Below are 23,062 nucleotides of genomic sequence, written 5' to 3' on the forward strand. Positions count from 1 at the left end.
ATGGCGTAATATGTGGAACTTATTTAAGAAAAGATAATACATGGAATATAATATTTTATCGTTTGTTATTGTTAAGGAAAGATGAAACTTAACCCTCGAAAGTTGAACTAACGATACACGTCAGGCGTGTTGAACCTTGAAGACGAGGTCACAGAAATCATTGGGGATCATAAATATTGACACTGGTGATTTATTTGATCCTAACGGATGTAGATTGAAAGATCAAACAACAGTGTAAAAAACGGAACATGTGTTTCTATAACTTTTAGTAAAACTGTCTTCATTTTCCCATGTCAGAAATTTTCATGTGTTGTTTCCACTTACCCCGAATACTACAACAATACTACAACACCTGAAGTGCTCATAACTGCTAGTACCTGAGCGTGTAAGAAACCACACAAGCAAATAACCACCCAAAATAATTACTCTGGGCTGCGGCCATGGTTTCCCGATAGACATCAGATTGTTGGTAAACCAAACGCAAATGTTTCACCATGTGTGCTAAAGATATTAAATCGTACCAAGGTGGCGTGAAAATTAAAAGAACGTTTTGATTTATTCGGGTCACACCCGGTGGCGATTGTTTGCAAATTAGTGTATGCAGTAAAAATAACGCTCCTTTTATTTTTTAAAACAAGTCGTTAAAATTATTTGCTAAAACTTGCCAACGGTTAGCATTAGAAGGGCACAAGGGCACAAGGAGATCCAGTAATACTTAATTACGTATAAAAATAAATTGTATTCTTTCGTTGAACATATAAGAACTTTATAGATTGCAAAAGCACTAGTGGCTGCCGGCGCGTCTTGCATTTCCCATGGTGCTTAATCTTTTATCACCTAACCTCGCTGGCTTTAATAAAGCAAATATACTTAAGTACACTTGACTCATGAGAATTTATGTATCGCATGAGGTTTTCCCAATAAACGGTGAATTATGTAACTTTTATGTAAATCCGCCCTGTTGACACGTATCACATAAATATGAGAAGCGTGCCTCTGTATCTCGACAGTCGTGCCTTGGTATCGTCAGAGTGAGAGACACACACAAGACATTTTTGTGTGGTAGGTCGAGTTGTCTGAACACGCAGCTCATCGTCGCTCACACGTGTCTTCCTATCTCTTCAAGTAATCTTCCCTTTACTGGACATTTAATATGTTTAGGCTGTGGCAAGGAGACAGTGAAAAACAGGCAAGTTAAACACTTTGACATATTAGTTGAAAACGGACTGGGAAGCTAAATTTGCTTTATTACTTCATACATCGAGCTAGAAACGAATCCATTTATAGCTAAATGCTTCATATAAGCCTTGACATTCTCAATACATTACTCGAACGGACCCTGTAATCGCCGATTTTCATTCAGCGGTCAGTGGCTACAATGTTCACCACCAGTCTCGCTCAAGTCGAAGAGGCGGCGGTGTCGCTGTGATCGCTCGCTCCAATTTGCGTGTTACAGAAAAACATTCTGGTTCATTCAATTCTTTTGAATCTCTGGACATCAAACTTCAATCATCAAGTCAGACAGTGCGTATCATCACCATCTACCGCCCGCCGAAATCAAAGAAAAACAGTTCGACTACAAATGATTTTCTCACCGAGTTCTCCACACTACTTGAATCTGCTGTACCGTCACCAGGCTATCTTGTCATTGCTGGTGACTTCAACTTTCATCTTGATGACGGCAACTTGCCCGATACAGTGAAGTTCACCACCCTACTGCACTCTATGGGATTGCGTCAACACATTCTCTCGCCTACACATAACAAGGGACACATCCTAGACCTAGTTATTACACGTTCAGCAGACCAGATTCTCCACTCCGTCAATATCACTAATTCAATGAACTCTGATCACAGTCTTGTACGGTTCGGTTTGACCGTTCAGCGTCCGGCAAACAGTAAGGTGAGGATCTCGAGGCGAAATTTCCGTAACATGAGCACCGATGACTTGCGAGACGAAATCGCTGCCAAGTTCTACACCTATCCACGTGATATCGACATTGAGCGTCTATCAAAATTCTACATCGACTCAGTCACGGACATATTAGACACTCTCGCCCCCATCAAGCAGAAAGTGGTGACTGATAAAGTAAGAGCTCCATGGTATTGTGAAGAGTTACTATTGCTACGGAAAACTGTGCGACGACTTGAGACAAAATATCGCGCCACAAACCTTGAGATTGATCGTCAGATTTTCCTGACAAGGCGGAATGAATACTTTCGCCGCTGTGATGATTTGAAAGCTGACTACCATAGGACTCGCATTGAAGAGGCAGATAGCAAGAGGCTGTTCAAGATCATCGCTGAGTTGACTGATGCGAAGGCAATTCACGCCAAAGAGCTACCTTGGCAAATTCCATCGAAGGAAATTCCATCTGAATTCATGAACTACTTCAACACAAAAGTCTCTAAACTTCGCGAAAGTTTACCCAATGTCAGTGTTGACAGTGACTGCGTTTTACCATCCCACACATTTCCAGCTTTCAGCGATGTGTCTGCAGACCAAGTTAACACCCTAATTAAACGAGCAGCGCCAAAATCATGTGATCTTGATGTACTGCCAGCGAACTATATCAAGAAATTTGCCAGTGTTCTATCGCCATTCGTGGCTCATCTTTTCAATGAATCGCTGTCATCTGGAAGTGTGCCCAGTAACTTTAAATCTGCCGTCATCCGACCACTGCTAAAAAAACCGGACCTCAACCCAAACATCCTGAAGAGTTATCGACCGATATCAAATCTACCATTCTTATCTAAAGTTCTTGAGTGCATCGTTGCATCGCAGTTGAGCAGTTACCTCAGTGATCACTCTCTGTTTTCCAAGTTCCAGAGCGCATATCGCGCTCATCAAGTACAGAGACTGCCCTTCTGCGTGTCCATAATGACATCATGCTTGCTCTCGATGACAAAAACGACGTTCTCCTCATCATGCTAGACTTGTCGGCGGCTTTTGACACAGTTGATCATGAGGTACTACTTCATAGACTTCAATTTCGGTTTGGTGTCACAGGTACAGCTCTATCGTGGTTCAAGTCGTATCTCACCCATCGCAATCAGTGCGTCAAAGTTGGCTCTGCAGCATCAGCTAGTACACACATGAAGTATGGTGTTCCTCAGGGCTCAGTCCTGGGCCCGATTCTTTTTACTCTGTACACATCACCATTTGAAGACATCATCGTCCAGCATGGTTTTAATCCTATGATGTATGCGGATGATACACAGATTTATGTTGTGTGTAGCAGACCTGATGAAGTTCGAGTTTCTGTCGAGGTATGCGCCAACGAAATCCGCTGCTGGATGAAATCCAATATGCTAATACTTAATGATGAGAAGACAGAGGTTGTTCAGTTTTCGTCTCGTCTCAGATCCGATGCAGTGAAACTTTCAAGTTTAAGGATTGGGGAGTCAGATATTGCCCCTTCTGCTACAGTTCGCAATCTCGGTGTGAAACTTACCCATGACGGCTCGATGTCAGACCATATCAGCCACATCTGTAAGAATGGATTTTATGCATTGCGTAGAATTGGCAAGATCCGTCAATTGTTGGACAGACCCACCACAGAAAAGATGGTCCATGCATTTGTTACTTCTCAGCTGGATTACTGCAACAGTCTTTTGTATGGTGTGGGAAATTTCAGCTCGGACGCCTTCAATCACTTCAGAATGCTGCAGCTCGCCTTGTCTCGCGTACTCGTAAATTTGATAATATCACACCTGTTTTCATTGATCTACACTGGCTGCCCGTAGAAGCTAGAATTAAATTCAAAATCTTGTTGACGACCTTTAAAATAGTTCATCATGTTGCTCCACTTTATCTCATGGATCTGATCGAGATATACACCCCTGCCAGAGATCTCAGATCGAGTGATTCCTTACGCGTAGTGCCACCGCGTGGAATGTTCAACAAGGCATATGGGCAGAGAGCTTTCTCTGTCTGCGCACCTTCTCTATGGAACTCATTGCCCCCTGAAATTCGTAATGCCAAGTCCGTTGACTGTTTTAAACGCGTTTTAAAGACTCACCTTTTTTGTAAAGCACTATTACTAATGTTTTGGAAGGGTCACCATTTTACCGTAACCGCTGATGCTTGTTTTATTTTAACGTTTTCTGGTACTTTGTAGAATTTTAATAATGTTTTTTGTAGTTTGACTGTTTTTACTCTGCAGAAATTTTCATCATTTTTAACCATGTACGTTTTTAGCCTAATTTGATTGTTTTTTACATTTTAGTTTGTTATGCTTTGCTGGTATTTTATCAATTTTAAATGTGTAAAGCGCACTGAGACGTATGTGTAGTGCGCTTTAAAGAAATAAATATTATTATTATTATTACTTACACCTATTAATTAACAGTCACGCTGACTAAAAGGCACTGTTCGCGATCCCTGTAAGAGGATTATGGAGGTGTGATAGCCTTTTGTTTTCCATCGAAATTGTCATATGATTGGTAAATTTTCTGATCAGTCAATCTGGTGCCAACACAGACCTTTGTCTGAGTATAATGCCAGGCAAACAGATGAGTATGATTGCGACATAAAAAAACTACTGCTTTTTGTAGGCCATGCGCATAGATATGGCAATATTTATGCCAATATATTTAATACGAAACTTTTCGACGTCAATCTGTACTCAAACACTCTGAGAAGAGAGTCCTTAATGGACAGTCACACGAAGCAGTTGCCGGTTACATAGGCAATTACTATATATCCATTTGCAAAATATTACCCTACCTAGGCCTCCAGGTTTAGATATAGGGATAATAAATGCATCATAGGAAGGGGCGGCTTTGTTCGTAGTTACTGAGTGGCAAAGTCAAGAGGCGACGTTGACGCTATGCCTATTTTCACGCTACACGCTTGCCTTCTTAGCGTTGTGAAACTTAGGGTCACGGTCTTTCAAACATTTGCAAGTTCTTCCAGTGTAATACGCATCGACTTCAAAAGAAATCGTGTCGAGCAATAATACGATTCATTAGTGTTTATCATGCAGAAGTACAAAACATCCCTTTTCTTCGAAGCTCTTCGATCTTCGATAGTTCAAAAAGTAGTACGGGCGCTATCCACGACAGTACTGTTTCTAGAGTAATTTGCATATAGGTCCATTGTAAGCTCATATACGTGCATGTACGTTCATTGTATGAAATATGGTGCTCAATAGTGGCAATAGTGTTAGGTCAAAGGAAATTTAAGTTGTCACTGTACATGTTATAAATGCTAACGTCAGGTGTGCACTTTTACCATATAAGATTGGATGCTTTGTTTTGTGCTTGTTGGTATTGAAAATTGACCTCATGATGAAAAAGAATGGGGTTTAAAGTAGTATGCACCTCGAAAGTGAAAGACTTAAACTTTTGCTCTAACTTTCCTCAAGGAATCTTTCAATCATTCTCTTTCAAAATCAAGAATAAAAATAGGGGGTCACCATGCAAATTTTGGTACTAGAGAAACAAATTATTTACCGAATTATTTACAAATTATTTACCAAAGATTTACCGATATTAGAAATTCAAAATGGCCGCCATCCCTGTGTTAACTCTATGGAGAAAAATAAAAAATTTTGAATTTCGAAAAACTAAGCCGGTGAAAAGTTTTCTTTCACCAAGAGCTTTAAAATGAACCCCCACATGTGGTATATCAGAAGAGAATTGTAAAAGTTTGAGAGTCCGAATGTCTGTCCCCGAGGTGCGTTCTACCTTAAAAGGGCTTCTAGCAAAAGTAGTATTACCGTAGACTCAATAAAGCAGTCTTGCTTGATAAAAGCAGTACCGGTATTGTCTGTACAGCCGCATATTATGAGGACATTTCGGACGTACAAGGGGGCTAAATTCAGCATAAGACACAATCGATGTGCCATGACGCGAAAATCGCATGAAATGTTGTTGGCCTGGTATGGAAAAACATAGGTTTACTGCACTGATTATTTTGAAATTCGATCGCTCATAAGCCTCATGAATTTACCTTTCCGTTCAATAAGTTCATGCTTTTCCTTTTAGCGTGAGATGTGGAAATGGGGAGTTGCGGACGAAGAGATCATTACACGAGGAAAAGAAGTTGAAAAACAATTACAATCTGTGAAAGGAACCGATGAATCAGCACATCGAAAAGGTAGGTAGTTTCGGGGATAAACGATTAGATATCTAAGCAAGCGTTGTCTGAAAGAGATTCTATACTTCTGTTGCTTTCCATAATGTGACACAATGTTATTTTTCAAAAAAAAGCAAAGAACGAAGACTTCTCTGATTTTCGTAACTAAGTCCTAGTCGAGTGAATAATTTTCCAAAATTTCCCTTGTGGAATGCGACAGACAAATGTATTCATTTATGTAGGATATTTATGTAAAGGACATCGGTCGTAAGAAAAATCTATGATACAATAATTATGAAAACCTTCCCCTGCAGGAAACTCTCGTAATAACACGCATTCGTCTACTCCATGCAAACATTAATTGACCCTTTTCCTGCAAGACAGTATCACTTCCCCGTCTTCCAAGTCAGTAAAATGCGGTATTGAGCTAAAACCAGGTGTATTTTCACCCACTTGGCTTGGTCTGTTATAGCATCTTTAGTCCATAAAACCAAGTTTACAGTATTTGTGTTTTCAGCAGCCTTCAAATGTTCAGTGTTTGCTTGCTTAGGTGTTAGTCATAAACACATGAATAAGCATATCATTGACTCTTTGGATCATGTCCTTTCCAAGCACCCGACCAGTGGTATTATTGTACTCGGAGACTTTAACAAACTGCCAGAAAGTACTATCAAACGGGCTCACCAACTCAAACAAATTGTTGCTCACCCAACCAGAGAACAAGCAATACTTGATAAAATTTTCACAAATATGGAAATGTTGTATAAGTGCCCAGTAATTCTCCCTCCTCTTGGTAAGTCTGACCACAACACAGTCATATGTCTACCTGAACCTCAAGTAAATTTCAAACCTGGGAAGGTGGTTCGAATGATGGTAGGATCCAACGATCCCAATGGTAAAGCTATATTTGCACATAAATTACAACAAGTGAATTGGACTCCTCTTTATCATTTAGAAACATGTCAACAACAGTTTGATTTTTTTTACCACACTATTAACTCCCTTATGGATGCGCGTCTGCCTAACCGACATGTTAAGAGATGCACTACCGATAAGCCATGGATCACTGATAAATACAGAGATCTCATTTTACAGAGACAAGCAGCATGGAAAGTAAACGATAGCATCAGATTTAAACAATGTAGAAACAAAATTAACCGTTTATCAAGATATCTGAAATCGAAATACTATCATAACCAGGTAGAAGATCTCCACATGACTAATCCTAGCCAGTGGTGGAGAAAGACAAAAGAAATCATCGAAAAGGAAAAGAGGGACAACAATTTGCAGTCCCTGGCAAATGATATATGTAATGGAGATACTAAACAACTAGCAACAAAGATCAACTCATTCTTCCAAACCGTGAGTGCACATCTCTCACCACTAAGCTTTTCAAAGGTGGCTAAACATGAAGGTCAAATCCCAAATAAATTCATTATTTCAGTGTATGAAGTTGAGAAAAAATTGCCAGAGATCAAAGTTAACAAATCTATGGGACCAGATATGATTCCAAATTGGATATTGAGAGACTTTGTTGTTTCCCTTGCCAAGCCCATATGTGCCATTTTCAATAGTTCAATTTGTGAGGGATATGTACCAACGGTGTGGAAGTCTGCAAATGTCTGTCCCATCCCTAAAGTTAATCCACCACATACCCTTTCTAAAGACTTACGTCCCATAGCTTTGACACCTGTATTGTGTAAAGTACTTGAGTCATTTATTGGTAGATGGTACTTGAGTCATTTATTGGTAGATGGCTTCTTGAAGTGGTTGAAGACAAAATTGACCCAAAGCAATTTTGTGCAGTTAAGGGCACTTCAACAACACATTGCTTGATAGATATGTTCCATCAGTGGTACCTAGCTGCTGAACAAGGCAAAACAACACATGTTGTTCTCTTAGACTACTTAAAATCTTTCGATCTTATCGATCACAATATCTTGATCAAAAAAATAGAAGATATGCATGTCCCTGCAATTTTGGTTCAGTGGATCGCTGCTTTCCTTTGTGATAGGCAACAGCGTGTTATACTTGGAAGGGAGGTCTCTGACTGGATAAAAATTCACGGAGCTGTACCACAGGGGTCGTGGCTGGGTCCCTTATTATTTATCATAATGATAAGCGATTTAAAACCACAAGCCCTGACTTACAAATTTATGGATGATACTAGTATGTCAGAGTCATTTCTTTATCAAAGCTCCATGCAGGAGGCTGTAAATTATACAACTAAATGGTCTAAGGAAAACAACATGAAACTGAACCCTGATAAAACAAAAGATTTGTTAATCTGCTTTAAGAAGAACAAACCAGACATTCCCCAAATTCTAATAAATGATACAATCATTGAAAGAGTAAGGGTCCAAAAACTTCTTGGGGTTATGATAAATAATACACTTTCATGGTCTGACCACATTGATTACATCTACAGCAAAGCGTCCAAACGCTTGTACTTTCTCACCCTTCTTAAAAGATCTGGGTTGAGCACCAAACACCTGTTAACATACTATACCTCAATTATACGTCCTGTAGTTGAATATGCATGTCCATTATGGCACAATGGTCTTACATTAGACCAGTCAAATGTTCTTGAATCAATACAAAAGAGAGCACTTAGAATTATATTTCCACAGAAGTCTTATCAAGAATCTGTTCAAACTAGTGTCAACACTCTTCAGCACAGAAGAGACATGTTATGTAAATCTTTCTTTCAGAAAATTTGTACTGATGGTGATAGATTGAACTACTTGATGAACCCTGGTACTACCAGAAGGACTCGCCACTCAAAACAATATGCTACTTTTAGATGCCGCACACAAAGATTTCAAAATAGTTTTATTCCATATGCTCTCAGTAACTATCAGAAATAATTTTTTTTGTCAGCTCGTAGTTTTGGTTTACCACTTTCTTCCTCATCACACATATTTGCAAAGTGTTGCAATTTTTAATTAACCATGAGTAAATGACCAACAAGTGATTTTTTATGCTTATGGTTCGCTAGTTTTACAATTTTTATAATGCTCACATATTTTAACTTTCTTACTCCAGTTTTATAGTGTAGTTTTTTGTGATTTTATGATTTATTTTATATCATTGTAACAATTCAACCTGTCTGTACTTGTTATGGTATTTTGGTTGCAAAGTCAAATAAATAATAATAATAATAAATGCATCATATGGAATATGTTGTGCTTCACTGATTTTAACCATCTTGACCAGATGGTGAAATATGAACTAGGGAGGAAAAGGATTGAGATGCGATTTATCAAACATTATTCCATGAACTATCTGTAGCATTTGTAGAATTTTTAATTTTTTATAAATTGAAAATAACCCAACTGTTCCCATTCATTAGTGGGGGGGGGGGGGAATTGCAAAATATGAAGTCCATCGACATGACTGGAAAATTACAGAAAGACATTAATGGTTTATCAATGAAACAAAAGCAGTTATACTGCAATGTTATGCCTTTTGCAGGTTTGGACCCAATATTGATAAACAACAAAATAATTTCATCAATATGTTTAGCTGATGTTAACTTGCACAGATTTGCTTTACGAATTTGTCCCTGTTCCTATATTACTATTAAGCTATTGTATCCCACATACTACAAACTGTTTTTATGTTTGCGTCACAAGTGGTCTGTACAAATAGACGAAAACACGTTTGTTTACTTTCCTTATGTTACAATCATAGGTACTACCTTTGAAGTGGCTAAGGTATCTCCATGCCATGAACCGTTACCCCTGGCAACACATGTGCAAAGTACAACAGCTCGAATCAAAAAAGAGATCGAAAGTTGTTTTCATACGGATGTCAACATAGTCGAAAATGGAACTTTGCATGGTCTGTTAGAGGCTGTCCATCTAGCCTTCGACAGACACTACCCATTGGTGTTGAGTCCAGATATGATATGGTTGTGTATTACACAAGGCCTTGGAATCCACATCAACCAGAATTCAGATCAGGTGAGGAGCAAGTTTGTCACATTCTCTGGAAAGAAAGAGATAACAGTCAGAAGAGATGACTTTGTGAAGGGCTTGGCAACCAATCCATGGCCAGAAGTATTTGACGAATTTTCACAGAAGATCAAAGATGAAATAGGCGAGAAAAATTATAAACTGATAACTCCGAATTTCAGCACAACTGGGCCGATGGAAAGGGCAGTTGGTGATATTGCCTTAATGGATGCTATGCAGACATTTCTTGGTTATGGGTTTCACACATGGTGTGGTATTCCCTCTATTACACTGGAAGGCACAAAGGAAGACTGGATGGCGATCAAGGAGAAAGCAATACAGCTGAAACAGTATGACCTGAAATGGTGGACTGATGAGTTACTACCTGTATTAGATCAATTTGTGAACGCTGCAAGTGGGAGTGTCAACAAGGAATTCTGGTCGAGTATCTATAAGGTAAGTACAACTGAATGGAATAAATGTGAGGCATTCAATTTCATATAATAATGTTTTAAAATTATTATATAATCATAGTACTGTCTTGAACTTGATAATTATTATTTATGACCTTAAACAATAACGTATTGTTGTTTTCAAGTTTATGCGTTGATGTTTCAATATGTTATTGAGTCAGTAATCGAAATTGCGATTTTTCCACATTTTCTTGAAAATCTTCATTTATCTAAAATTGCCCTATTCCTGTTTATCTTCACCTATTCCCAGAGAAATAATGGTTCTGGTGGACCATATATAACAGGATGGATAATAACGCTCTTTCCGTACTTTTGGAAATATACGGGCTTTACAAAAAATGGATATTTAGACCAATGGTCTGCAAGAGGTGGCGTAAAAACCAACTGCTTCACATCTGGCTTGTCAAGAGCGCCATTTGTATGGGAATACATTGGCGAACCGTTAAAGATGCAGTTCATAGGAGGATTCATGGCAGTTTCTCAAGATCAAAGTACACTGGCCTTAAGACCTGAGTTGGGCTGGGCAGTTGTAGAAGATGTAGACGCTAAATCAGGATAAACATAGTGCCAGTAAAGGTACTTGTTGTCCAGTGCGTATCTGCTTGACATTACCTTGAAACCAGAGACCTAAACCTTTTCTGTGATTGTAGTTTTGATAAGTGTATCCGGTTAAACCAGGCCTACCTTAATCTTCTATATGGATTGTCAACTTTCGTTGCAGTTAGTGGCCCTTCCTGAAATCTAAAATGCTGATTGAATTTGTCATTCTTTGATTTGTTTTCCTCATACAAATATTGTTTTACATAAATACATCACAAGATTTTTACTCAAAATGAGTTGTTCAGTTTATTTTAAATCCAAGGCCAATTACACAGAAAACTGTCACATGGTTGAAGTAAAGTGAGCCCATTTCACTGTAGTTGTTGTATTTGTATACGGGAAGTAGCATTTTCTCGATGATTTATAGACAAAACTGATACCAGATTGACGAATTATACAATTCTTCCATTTTAACAGACCACAACAATTTTCCTAATGCACATGTATTGCCTATTGAACAACTGTTACGGCCCTTGTATTTAGATATACCACTTCATTTCACCGATCTCAAGTAAGCTGACAAAGTTTACATTTGCTAGCGCCGTGCAATTCCTTACAGCTTGTTTGCGGAAGAGTTTGTTTGCTTGCACCTGTGTGTTGCTGGGCGATGTAGACATAGAGACTGAGTGATCGCTGAATAGAGAAGTAGGATTGGTTGATACAAATATTTATACGCTGTCATGTGTTTATCTTCTGAAATAAAATATTGTGCACTTTGATAAAACTCCATCGTTTGTGCTGCATGAACAAAGAAATCATTCAACATCGAAAGCTAAATAAACAATAATGGGCAGGTGTGTTTGGTATGTTAGCGACTCGAAGGTCCAAAACGTAGTACAACAGGAACGGACATTTCAGAAACAGAGGGAAGTACAAAATAAACAACCGTTCAAAGAATCTGAACATATTTTTTGAAAATTTAAGGTGAATTTGTTAAAATTATATCTCCACAGGCCTTAAAAAGTAGAACTCATTAACCATCTCTGAGATAACTTCAAGAACATCTCAAGTTTTGACAGATGGTTATATCTCATGTCTTTCCATTTAAAACCACGAATGCAAACTGCAAGCCTTGCATTTTATTTGATGATTTAATGGCAAATGAATGTAATGTGTGGCCTTTGCCTTAAAACGTTTGAAAAGAGGGCAAGATAAGTTGTCATTTATTGGGAGACACCTGGTAGCCATGGTTGGTCTACAGTGGCAGTACCACGCAATGCCTACATCGACGGGCTATACCATTTCAAACTTTAGTTGGAAGATCAAAACATTATCTAAAATAATGTTGCCAAATACGAAAAGTGCTTATGTCAATGTCTATTATTGAATTAACAAGGGAAAATGAGACCTTGATTTACCAAAATATTTTAATAATTATTATTTAATAGTAATTATCACATTCCTTGTGTAATACGATTCGTGTTTTCACAAGTCGTACAAGCAGTCTGAGCTGCAACAGTAGGTCATAGGGGCATTTCCTATAAAATCTTGTTCAGATTTTCATAATTTGCACAACCACTCTAAACTGCCACGGTAGGTCTTAGAACAGTTCCTCATTTGGTCATGTTCGTGTTTTCACAATTTGCACAAGCACTCTAAACTGTCACGGTCGGTAGTGATACATTTTCTCATGGTCCATTTGCAGAAGCTGCCAAAATTTCTGTTCATCTGACCTATCTGGTTTTTACAAAAGCAAACATGCTTAAGTAGGATCCGGTTTTATCAAACTCATGGGAATTTACTCTTTGAGTGACGTTTCATCAACGAACAGTGTTTTGTGTAAATTCTCCGTTCTTTCATTTGACAGTATCTCGAATTATGCAATCTGTCCTGGTGACGCACAGCACATAAATCTGAGTAGCCGGCCTCTATACATACCAAGGCTTGCTTGGACATTAAACTTTGCTACCGCCAGAGACGCGTACACGAAAATATTTGTTGTGTGCATTGATTCCCCTGGTCTCTAAACTGCTCTCACAGTAGCTCAGGTAATTCAAAAATCCCCATCTTTCAAGGTGTATTGTCACGTCTCTTCCTTTACAGTCTCTGAGATGAGGTACCGGTCTTGAATGAGGAAGGCATTGCACTCTGCAACCCTTTTAATAAACAGCGTCCTCGCTGGTCAAAACGAATGACGCTGTATGAGAAAGCGGGACGTTTTGATCCACGTTAAAGCTCTAAGTTCTATAATATACTGTCATGAAAGTGAGTGGAAATACTAACTTATCCTATAGTCGAAAATACATAAGAATCTCTGTAATAAACTTAAAATGATATACGTTCGTCACATCAGGTCAAAACTTTCTCAAATCATTTTAAATTACTATTTACAACAGCCGTAATATGATGTGTGTATGTTGAGAACCGGAAGGTGGGTAATATCTATATAAGGGTTTAATACTCTTCACCATGAAAAAAGGTGTAAAAAGCATCATTATCCCTTCCCATGATCTCAGATGTTTCAGATTGACCTATAGTAATCAACTTGACCGATAGCAAGCTCAAAGACTGCATTTCTATGCCTATTTCCTTGACGATTGCCAGCAGACGTAGCTTAATGGAATATGACTGTTTACATTCCCAATCTTGAAGTAACCGATTATCTTGCGTTGAGTTAGTTATTATTTTAATAGATGTTAAACTGATATAAAATGAACGGAAGTTGACGTTGACCAAAGTATTAAGTTGAAATATCAAGTCATCCCTTTTTAACAACATTTCCTGTCTGTAAATATTTTCCGAGTTGCAGTATTTCATTGCATAACTCAATTTAAAGTCATTCATTCGATATAATACGCGGGAAACGATTTAGGTTACACACTTTCTAGCCAAGGAAGAACAGGATTGACAGAGAGATCAGACAGCAGATTTTGAGTTATCGCAGTTTCTGTTCAGTAATATAAATCTGAAATGGTGCTTGCAACCGATAACTTGGTGTGTGTCAGCTTCAGTTACTGAAAGCACTGCGATTCAAAACCGTTACCTCAACTCAGAGACGGTTAAGAAATCAATGTGTCAAGGGGAAAGGATGGCATACATTGAATAGAGCAAGGCGATGGTAAGCAATTCTACGCTATCCTGTCACGGAAAAAGAAAATCGAAATCAGGTAAGTTCAAAATTTAAACTTGCCAGACAAGGAAACCGTTGGTTGCATTGTTGTTTCATGCTATGGTGGTGGCATTTTGTGTACGACACTTTACCTGGTCAAAATTAGGCAAATGACAGGCGAGGAAGCGGGTATAGGTTCAGCATGGAAACAATTATTAGGCCAAAAAAGTTTATTTGTTTCTGGTCACCGCCCGCATCTCTTTAAATTGTGCGCATCAACTCTTGCTTTCCTTCCCCTATGAAAATAAGGGAAAATGTATCGAATTCCACCCAAAAAATTGAAAAACAATCGCGTCGCCGCATCATTTTTGCCACATGTCAATAACCAGAAACCAACCGATTATTTGTTTGGCCTCACTGTAGTTCTGCCATGCGAAATATTTACGTCAGCATACTGCATATACTTAAACATCTACAATATCAAGTCAACCGAAATACATCAACAATCCTATCTCAGTATTCAGTGAGGTATAATATCCTAATGCCTCGAAGTCCTTCAAATCCAGATGTCAGCAACAGCGTTTGCGGAAAAAGGTAACCACTTTGTTTGTTCACTTTGAAAATGTGAATTAAAGTTCGCAAAAACTCTGTGAATAATGACGGACAATGTTAAATATCAGGACATTTACCATAAAATGTTAATACTGAAATTACACTGTAAACATTACTTTAATCATATGTCTGAGTTCGGATGTATCGTTCGGTAACTGTTATGTTTGAATAGTCAACAAGAAGGAAGCGGCCGTTTGAAAGGGCTGCTAAAACAGTCGGGGACTGCAAGTCACTTACTGTTGCTTGTCTTGCAATGTGAATGAAGTCATTTTGTTGACAGCGATTCTGGTAGTATTGTTCCAAATGCCATGGTACTATTAAAAATGTACTATTAACTGATTATTTAGAAACTATATCGAATTGATTGGAACATGCTACTATGTCTTCATCATACTGTGTCCTACCTCTTAATATCTATCAGATTAATATGAGTAGCAGGTTTCTCTATATTTGGTGCCATAATTTCAGAGTTATATCACTAATTACAAAGTTCATTATACATGCAAATGAACCTTTAATTAACTTCACTCTACTAAATGCTTGACAGGACAGTCAGATAATTGTCGGATCAGTACCTGCAGCAGATTTCATCAAATTTGGTGCAGTTATTTCGGAGCTGTATGACCAATTACAGATCTTCATTAAATATGCAAATGAGCTAAATATATTTCCTTGACAGTGTTCAGTAGTCACATGACAATTAGATATTTATCAGATCAATATCTGTAGCAGGTTTTTACCAAATTTGGTGCAATAATTTTGGAGTCATAGCACTAATTACAAAGTTTATTGTATATGCACATAAATCCTCAATTAACTTCACACTTCTAAATGCTTTAAAAAACAGTCAGATATCTGTCGGATCAATGTCTGCCGTATATTTCATCAAATTTGGTTCAGTTATTTTGGAGTTATATCTTATTCAAAACTTCATCAAATATGTAAGTGAGCCATTTCTTCATTTGACACTGTCATGTGCACTTAGATATCTATCAGATCAATATCTGTAGCAGATATCATCAAATTTCGTGTAGGAATTTCAGAGTTATATCACTAATTACGAAAGTTCATTAAATATGCAAATTAGCATATAATTAACATGACACACAGTATCACCAAAATGTTCTGATATTGTCACCTGTGAAAAGTTTCATGAAATTTTGTGGAGTATTTCTTGATATATGTCGACACTGTCATTACTGTCTCCGTAGGAAATAATTATATGAAACATGATAATTCATAACCTCTTTAATATGCAAGCCACTCTAACCAAATTCTAATCAGTTTTTGCAATTATCACACAATACATATCTACAAAATCTCACTTGAATCCATTCAGCAATTTTTGAGTAATCGTGTAAGAAGACAGACAGACAGGCAGACAGACTGACACACACACGGACAGACAGACAGACATCGCTACGACATTAGCTCACGTGTGTGAACACGTGAGCTAAAATGGTACTTACGAATCAGGACATACTTCTGAAAATTTAGGCAAATAATTCCCGAGATAATCTAGCATAGGAAACGATCAGGCTATTTTATCCGTATCGAGTAAACGTGAAGTGTTTATGTAAAATGATAGAGATATAGTTTAGATACATAGTCGGGTGCAAAGCTGGTATGACGTCAGTGTTTTGACATTCTGCATTAAACCCGATTGTAATTTTTACTATGCTCGCCCTGTAAATAATTAAAAAAAAAAAGAATTTTCCAGTGTTGTTGAGTAGATTTAACAGACAGATAGACAGGCACACATACAGAGGGTCATTGCGTAGCTATAGTGAAGAATAAATTTGTCCTTGCAACTATTTGCAAGGCGTAATATAAGGGTCATAAAAAATAAAATATGGTACATGTAATATACATATTTCATCATTTGTTATTACGAAGGAAAGATGAACCTTAACCTTCGTAAGCTGAACTAACGATATACGTCAGGCCTGTTGAACCTTTAAGACGAGGTCACATAAGTCGTTAAAGATCATAAACATTGACAACGGTGATTTATTTGGTCAGAGCGGATGTAACTTGAAAGATCAAACAACAGTGTAAAAACGGAAAATGTGTTTTTTATGACTTTTGGTAAAAACTGCTTTCATTTCCCCTCGTCATAAATTTTCATATGTTGTATTCACGTACCCCCAATACCCAAACACCTGAAGTTCTGACAGCTGCTAGTACACGTGCGTGTACAAAACCGTACAAGAAAATAACCAGCCAAGATGAATTACTCTTGATTGCAGCCATGATTTCCCACTTGACATTAGACTGTTGGTCCAACAAATGCCAATGTTTCTCCATGTGTACTCAAGATATTGAATCGTATCAAGGTGGCGTGAAAATTAAAAGAACGTTTCGATTTATTCATAACTCATGACATAAAAATAACGCTCATTTTCTGTTTAGAACAAGACGTGAAATTAATTCCAAAACTTGCAGAAAGTTAGCATTAACAGAAGAGCATAATGATTTTCAGCAATACTTTACTACGTACGCAAATTAATTTTGTTCTTTCGTTGGATGAGTATTTTCATAGATTGCAAAAGTACATGTGACTGCCGGCGCGTACTGTAGTTCCCTATATGGTGCTTAATCTTTTATCATCAAACCTCGCTGACTTCAATAAAGTAAATATACTTTGGTACACTTCAAATAAACTCATGAGAATTTATGACCGTGTGAGGTTTTCCCAATGAACGGTGAGTTATGTAAATTGTATGTAAATCCGCCCTGTTGACGCTTATCATATAAATCTGAGAAGCGTGCCTCTATATAGCGCCAGCCGAGCTTCGGTATCGTCAGAGAGGGAGAGACACTCACACAATAAATTTGTGTGCAGTAGGTCGAGTTGTTTAAACACGCAGCTCATCGTCGCCCTCACCTGCATAGTACCTATCTCCCTATCTCTTCAAGGTATATTTTCTTCATCCGACATTGAATATGTTTATGTTGTGGCACGAAGACAGTGAAAAACAGGCAAGTTAAACACCTTTACATATTGGTTGAACACCTGGAGCGATTCTAAGTGTTGCCTTTTGACTTCATACAAATGCTGGCATTCTCAGTACATTACTTACACCAATTAATCAACAGTCACGCTGACTAAACTTTACATAATGCCAAGCAAACAGATGAATGCGATTTCGACATGAAAAAACTACCGCTTTTTGTAGGCCATGCGCATAGAAAGGGCAATATAATATCCCGATACGCTTCGATACGAAACTCATCGACGTCATTCGGGTAAACAGTCCCTGATAAACAATCACACGAAGCAGTTGACGGTTAGATACGTTATTACCTTATATCTTTAAGCAAAATGTAACCCTTCCAATTCCTCCAGGTGAAGATGTGCGGATAATAAATGCATTATAGCAAGGGGCGACTTTTTGTTCTTATATATTGAGTGGCAAAGTCAAGAGGCGACGTTGACGCTTAGCCATTTTTTCAAGCAACATGTTTGCCATCTTAGCGCTGTGAAACTTCGCTTCACGGCCTTTGAAATATCTGCAGGTTCTTCCAGTGTAACACACATAGACTCCAAAAGAAATCGTGTTCGACAATAATACGATCCGTTAGAGTATTTGTGAAGCAGAATCTCAAAACATCACTTTCCTTCGAAGCTCTTCAAATCTCTATGCGAGCAAAGTATTTCTATAGTTCAAAACGTAGTACGACTGTACTGTTTCTCAAGTTATTTGCATTTAGGTTCATCGTAAGTTCATATGCCTGCATATGTACGTTCATCGTACTACATAGGGTGCTCAATAGTTGCAATAGCAGTTAAGTCAGAGGAAAGTTTAATTTGTTACCGTAACAGTGGTTGATAGGATATAATTGTTAAGAGATAAGATGCTCTGTGCTGTGCTTGTTGATATTGAAAAATGGTCACATAATTAGAAAGTAGGGGGTTTAAAATGGCTTCTGGCAAAAGTAGTATTACCATAGACTCAATTGTATTGTCTGTACAGTCTCATATTGTGAGCAAATTTCGGGTGTACAAGGGTGCTAAAAGTGATGATCTATACGTGTGCAGATGTGACCTTACCTGTAAAATTCAGATTAGGTACTCTTTCTATGTTCCTGCAAGAGACTTCATTGACTGTTTATTCAGAAACAATTCTGGCTAATAGACCAAAGACAATGATTCATTCGGTAAATGGGGATTTTTGTTCAATTAAAAGTATAGAATTGACATTTGGGATTTTGTAGAGTTGTCATTGGATTTTAAAACACATTTCCAAAAGAGAGATGAAAAGAATGGAAAGAAACATGCCTAAGTTTTGTAAAATTCAGCATAAAGTACAATCGATGTGGCAATGACGCAAAAATCGCATAAAATATTGCTAGTCTGGGATGGATACGCGAAAGTTGCACTGATTATTTGGAAATTAGATGGCTCATAACCCTTTTGAATTTAGTCTTCCTTTCACTCAGTTTATGCTTTTCTGTTTAGCGTGAGATGTGGAAATGGGGAGTTGCGAACGAAGAGATCATTACACGAGGAAAAGAAGTGGAAAAACAATTAAAGTCTGTGAAAGGAACGGATGAATCAGCACATCGAAAAGGTTAGTATAACATTTTGTAATTCTGCTGTTCTTTTACAGTTTCGGGGATACACGATTAGATATCTAAGCACGCGTTGTCTGAAAGAGATTCTATACTTTTGTTGCTTTCCATAATGTGACACAATGTTATTTTTAAAAAAGGCAAAGAACGAAGACTTCTCTGATTTTCGTAACTAAGTCCTAGTCGAGTGAATAATTTTCCAAAATCTCCCTTGTGGAATGCGACAGACAAATGTATTCATTTATGTAGGATATTTATGTAAAGGGCATCGGTCGTAAGAAAAATCTATGATACCATAATTATGAAAACCTTCCCCTGCAGGAAACCACTCGCAATAACACACATTCGTCTACTCCATGCAAACATTAATTGACCCTTTTCCTGCCAGACAGTATCACTTCCCCATCTCCCGAGTCAGTAAAAGGCGGTATTGATCTAAAACCAGGTGTATTTTCATCCACTTGGCTTGGTCTGTCATAGCATCTTTAGTCCATAAAACCAAGTTTACTGTATTTGTGTCTTCAACAGCCTTCAAATGTTCAGTGCTATGTTAAAATACATCATATCGAATGTGTTATGCTTCACTAATTTTAACCATCTTGACCAAATGGTGAAATATGAACTTAGCAGGAAAAGGATTGAAATGCGATTTATCAAACATTATGTCTGTAGCATTTGTAGCATTTGGAATAATGTCTGTAGCATTTGTAGCATTTGTAGAATTTTCAATTTTTCATAACTTGTTAATTACCCAACTGTTTCCATTCAGGAGGGGGAGGGGGCGGAAGAATTGCAAAATATGAAATCCATCGACATGACTGGAAAATTACAGAAATACATTAATGATTTATCAATGAAGCAAAAACAGTTATACTGCAATGTTATTCCTTTTGCAGGTTTGGACCCAAAATTGATAAACAACAAAATAATTCATCAATATGTTTAGCTGATGTAAACTTGCACAGATTTGCTTTACGAATTTGTTCCTGTTCCTATATTACTATTAAGCTATTGTATCCCACATACTACAAACTATTTTTATCTAGATGTCTTCATCACAAGTGGTCTGTACAAATAGACGAAAAGTCGTTTGTTTACTTTCCTTATGTTACAATCACAGGTACTACCTTTGAAGTGGCCAATGTATCTCCATGCCATGAACCGTTACCCATGGCATCACATGTGAAAAGTACAACAGCTCGAATCAAAAAAGGCATCGAAAGTTGTTTTCATACAGATGTCAACATAGTCGAAAATGGAACTTTGCATGGTCTGTTCCTACGACAGACACTACCCATTGGTGTTGAGTCCAGATATGATATGGTTATCTATTACACAAGGCCTTGGAATCCACATCAACCAGAATTCAGATCAGCTAAGGAGCAAGTTTGTCACATTCTCTGGGAAGAAAGAGATAACGGTCAGAAGAGATGACTTTGTGAAGGGCTTGGCAACCAATCCATGGCCACAAGTATTTGACGAATTTTCACAGAAGATCAAAGATGAAATAGGCGAGAAAAATTATGAACTGATAACTCCGAATTTCAGCACAACTGGGCCGATGGAAAAGGCAGTTGGTGATATTGCCTTAATGGATGCCATTCAGACATTTCTTGATTACGGGTTCATGACGGAATGTGGCATTCCCTCTATTACACTGGAAGGCACAAGGGAAGACTGGATGGCGATCCGGGAGAAAGCAATACAGCTGGAACAGTATGACCTCAAATGGTGGACTGATGAGTTACTACCAATCTTGGATCAATTTGTGAACGCTGCAAGTGGGAGTGTCGACAAAAATTTCTGGTCCAGTATTTATAAGGTTAGTACAACTGAATAGAGTGAATGTGGAGAATTCAATTTGTATGGTAATACTTTACTAACGACGCTAGATTCTAACACTATAGTACTGTATTTGAACTTGATAAGGATTATCCATGTCTCTGAACATTAGCATATTGGTGTCTTCCAGATTATACGGTGATGTTTTTAGTATGGCAGTAGTTTAAATTGCAATCATTTCAAAGTGTTTTGATAACTTTCATCTATCTAAAAGTTATCCTGTTCCTGATTATCTTATTTCTTTCCCAGAGAGATGATAGTTCTGGTGGGCCATATATTACGGGATGGATCATAACACTCTTTCCGTACTTATTGAAGTACAGTGGCATTGCAAGAAATGAATATTTAGACAAATGGTCAGCACAACGAGTGTTCTTTGGCGTTACCACCGACTGCTTCACATCTGGCCTGTCAAGAGCGCCATATGTCTGGGAATACATGGAAAAACCGTTCAAGATGCAGTTTATAGGAGGATTCATGGCAGTCTCTCAAGATCAAAAGACATTTGCTATACGACCTGAGCTTGGCTGGGCAGTTGTAGAAGATGCAGACGCTAAATCAGGATAAACATAGTGCTAGTTAAGGTACTTATAGTCCAGTGCGTATCTGCTTGACATAACCTTGGAAAGAGAGACCTAAACATTTTCTATAATTGTAGTGTTAATAAGTGTATCCGGTTAAATTAGTCCTACCTTAATCTTCTGTATGTGATTGTCAACTTTCGTTACAGGTAGTGGCCCTTGCTGAAATCTACAATGATGATTAAATTTATACGTCATTCATTGATTTGTTTTCTGCATACAAATATTGCTTTACACAAACTCATACAGAACAAGATTTTCACTCAAAATGATTTGTTTATTTTAAATCCGAAGGCTAATCAAACAGAAAACTGTGTGATATCGGTGAAGTAAAGTGAACCCGTTTCACTGTAGTTGCTGTATTCATAGCGCAAAATAGCTTTTTCCTCGATGATTTAATGACACAAACTGGTACCAGATTGACGAATTATATAATTCTTCGATTTTAACAGACCAAAACAATTTTCATAATGTGCATGTATTGCCTATTGAGAAATTGTTGTAACAGTATTTGAATATACTACTTCATTTTTTCTGTCTCAAGTAAGCTGACAAAGTTTGCATTTGCTAGCTCAGTGCAAATCCTTAGAGCTTTTTTGCGGAAGAGTTTGTTTGCTTACACCTGTGTGTTGCTGGGCGATGTAGACATAAATACTGACTGATTGCTGGATAGAAAAGTATGATTTGTTGATAGAAATATTTGCACGGTTTCATATAGTTATCTTCATAAATAAAATATTTTCTACTTTGATACGATTTCCGTTGTCTGTGCTGTATAAACAACCAACACTTCTACCAAGCCTTCAATGTCAAAAGCTAATCAATGTTGGACAGGGGTGTTTAGCATGTAAGCGACTCGGAGATCCAAAATGTAGTACAAAATTGCCATCCACAGGAGTAGACGTTGCAAAAGCATAGGGAAGTACAAAACAAACAACTATGCATAAAATCTGAACATTTGTTTTGATAACTTGAGGTGCATTTGTTGAGAACATCTAAAGTTTTCTCAGATGGTTTTATCTCATGTCTTTCCCTTTAAAACCACGAAATCAAAATGCAAGCCTTGAATTTTTAAATCATCATATAATGGCAAATGAATTTAGTGTGTAGCCTTTGCCTTAAAACGTTTGAAAAGAGGGCAAGATAAGTTGTCATTTATTTGGGAGATACCTTGTAGCCATGGTTGGTCTACAGTGGCAGTACCATGCAATGCCTAGATCGACGAGCTATAGCTTTTCCAAATTTAGTTGGAAGATCAAACAATTATCTAAAATAATATTGCCAAATACAAAA

General features: G+C 37.7%; 2 protein-coding genes across 2 annotated transcripts; both read left to right on the plus strand.

Annotated features, from left to right (window-relative positions):
- The first annotated feature begins 995 nt into the window (after window positions 1–995).
- On the plus strand, window positions 996–11,837 carry LOC139114433 (uncharacterized). The gene is made up of 4 exons (XM_070676177.1): window positions 996–1,189; window positions 5,991–6,102; window positions 9,775–10,493; window positions 10,761–11,837. Exons 1-4 carry the CDS (start codon window positions 1,154–1,156, stop codon window positions 11,067–11,069), a joined length of 1,176 nt encoding a protein of 391 aa, XP_070532278.1. The 5' UTR covers window positions 996–1,153; the 3' UTR covers window positions 11,070–11,837.
- Window positions 11,838–17,521: 5,684 nt separating this feature from the next.
- Window positions 17,522–22,520, plus strand: LOC139114456 (uncharacterized). The gene is made up of 4 exons (XM_070676209.1): window positions 17,522–17,753; window positions 19,234–19,345; window positions 20,467–21,168; window positions 21,438–22,520. Exons 3-4 carry the CDS (start codon window positions 20,602–20,604, stop codon window positions 21,753–21,755), a joined length of 885 nt encoding a protein of 294 aa, XP_070532310.1. The 5' UTR covers window positions 17,522–17,753; window positions 19,234–19,345; window positions 20,467–20,601; the 3' UTR covers window positions 21,756–22,520.
- The last annotated feature ends 542 nt before the right edge of the window (window positions 22,521–23,062 follow it).

Source organism: Ptychodera flava, chromosome 2 (genome assembly GCF_041260155.1).
Source record: "Ptychodera flava strain L36383 chromosome 2, AS_Pfla_20210202, whole genome shotgun sequence".
NCBI classification, from domain to species: domain Eukaryota; kingdom Metazoa; phylum Hemichordata; class Enteropneusta; family Ptychoderidae; genus Ptychodera; species Ptychodera flava.

What these genes read in the sequence shown, in the direction of transcription:
- LOC139114433 (XM_070676177.1), top strand. Translation starts at nt 1,154, where the DNA reads ATGTTTAGGCTGTGGCAAGGAGACAGTGAAAAACAG. An exon ending in TGAATCAGCACATCGAAAAG is followed by an intron (nt 6,103 to 9,774) that starts GTAGGTAGTTTC and finishes TTACAATCATAG; the next exon opens with GTACTACCTTTGAAGTGGCT. An exon ending in TCTGGTCGAGTATCTATAAG is followed by an intron (nt 10,494 to 10,760) that starts GTAAGTACAACT and finishes ACCTATTCCCAG; the next exon opens with AGAAATAATGGTTCTGGTGG.
- LOC139114456 (XM_070676209.1), top strand. Translation starts at nt 20,602, where the DNA reads ATGGAACTTTGCATGGTCTGTTCCTACGACAGACACTACCCATTGGTG. An exon ending in TCTGGTCCAGTATTTATAAG is followed by an intron (nt 21,169 to 21,437) that starts GTTAGTACAACT and finishes TTTCTTTCCCAG; the next exon opens with AGAGATGATAGTTCTGGTGG.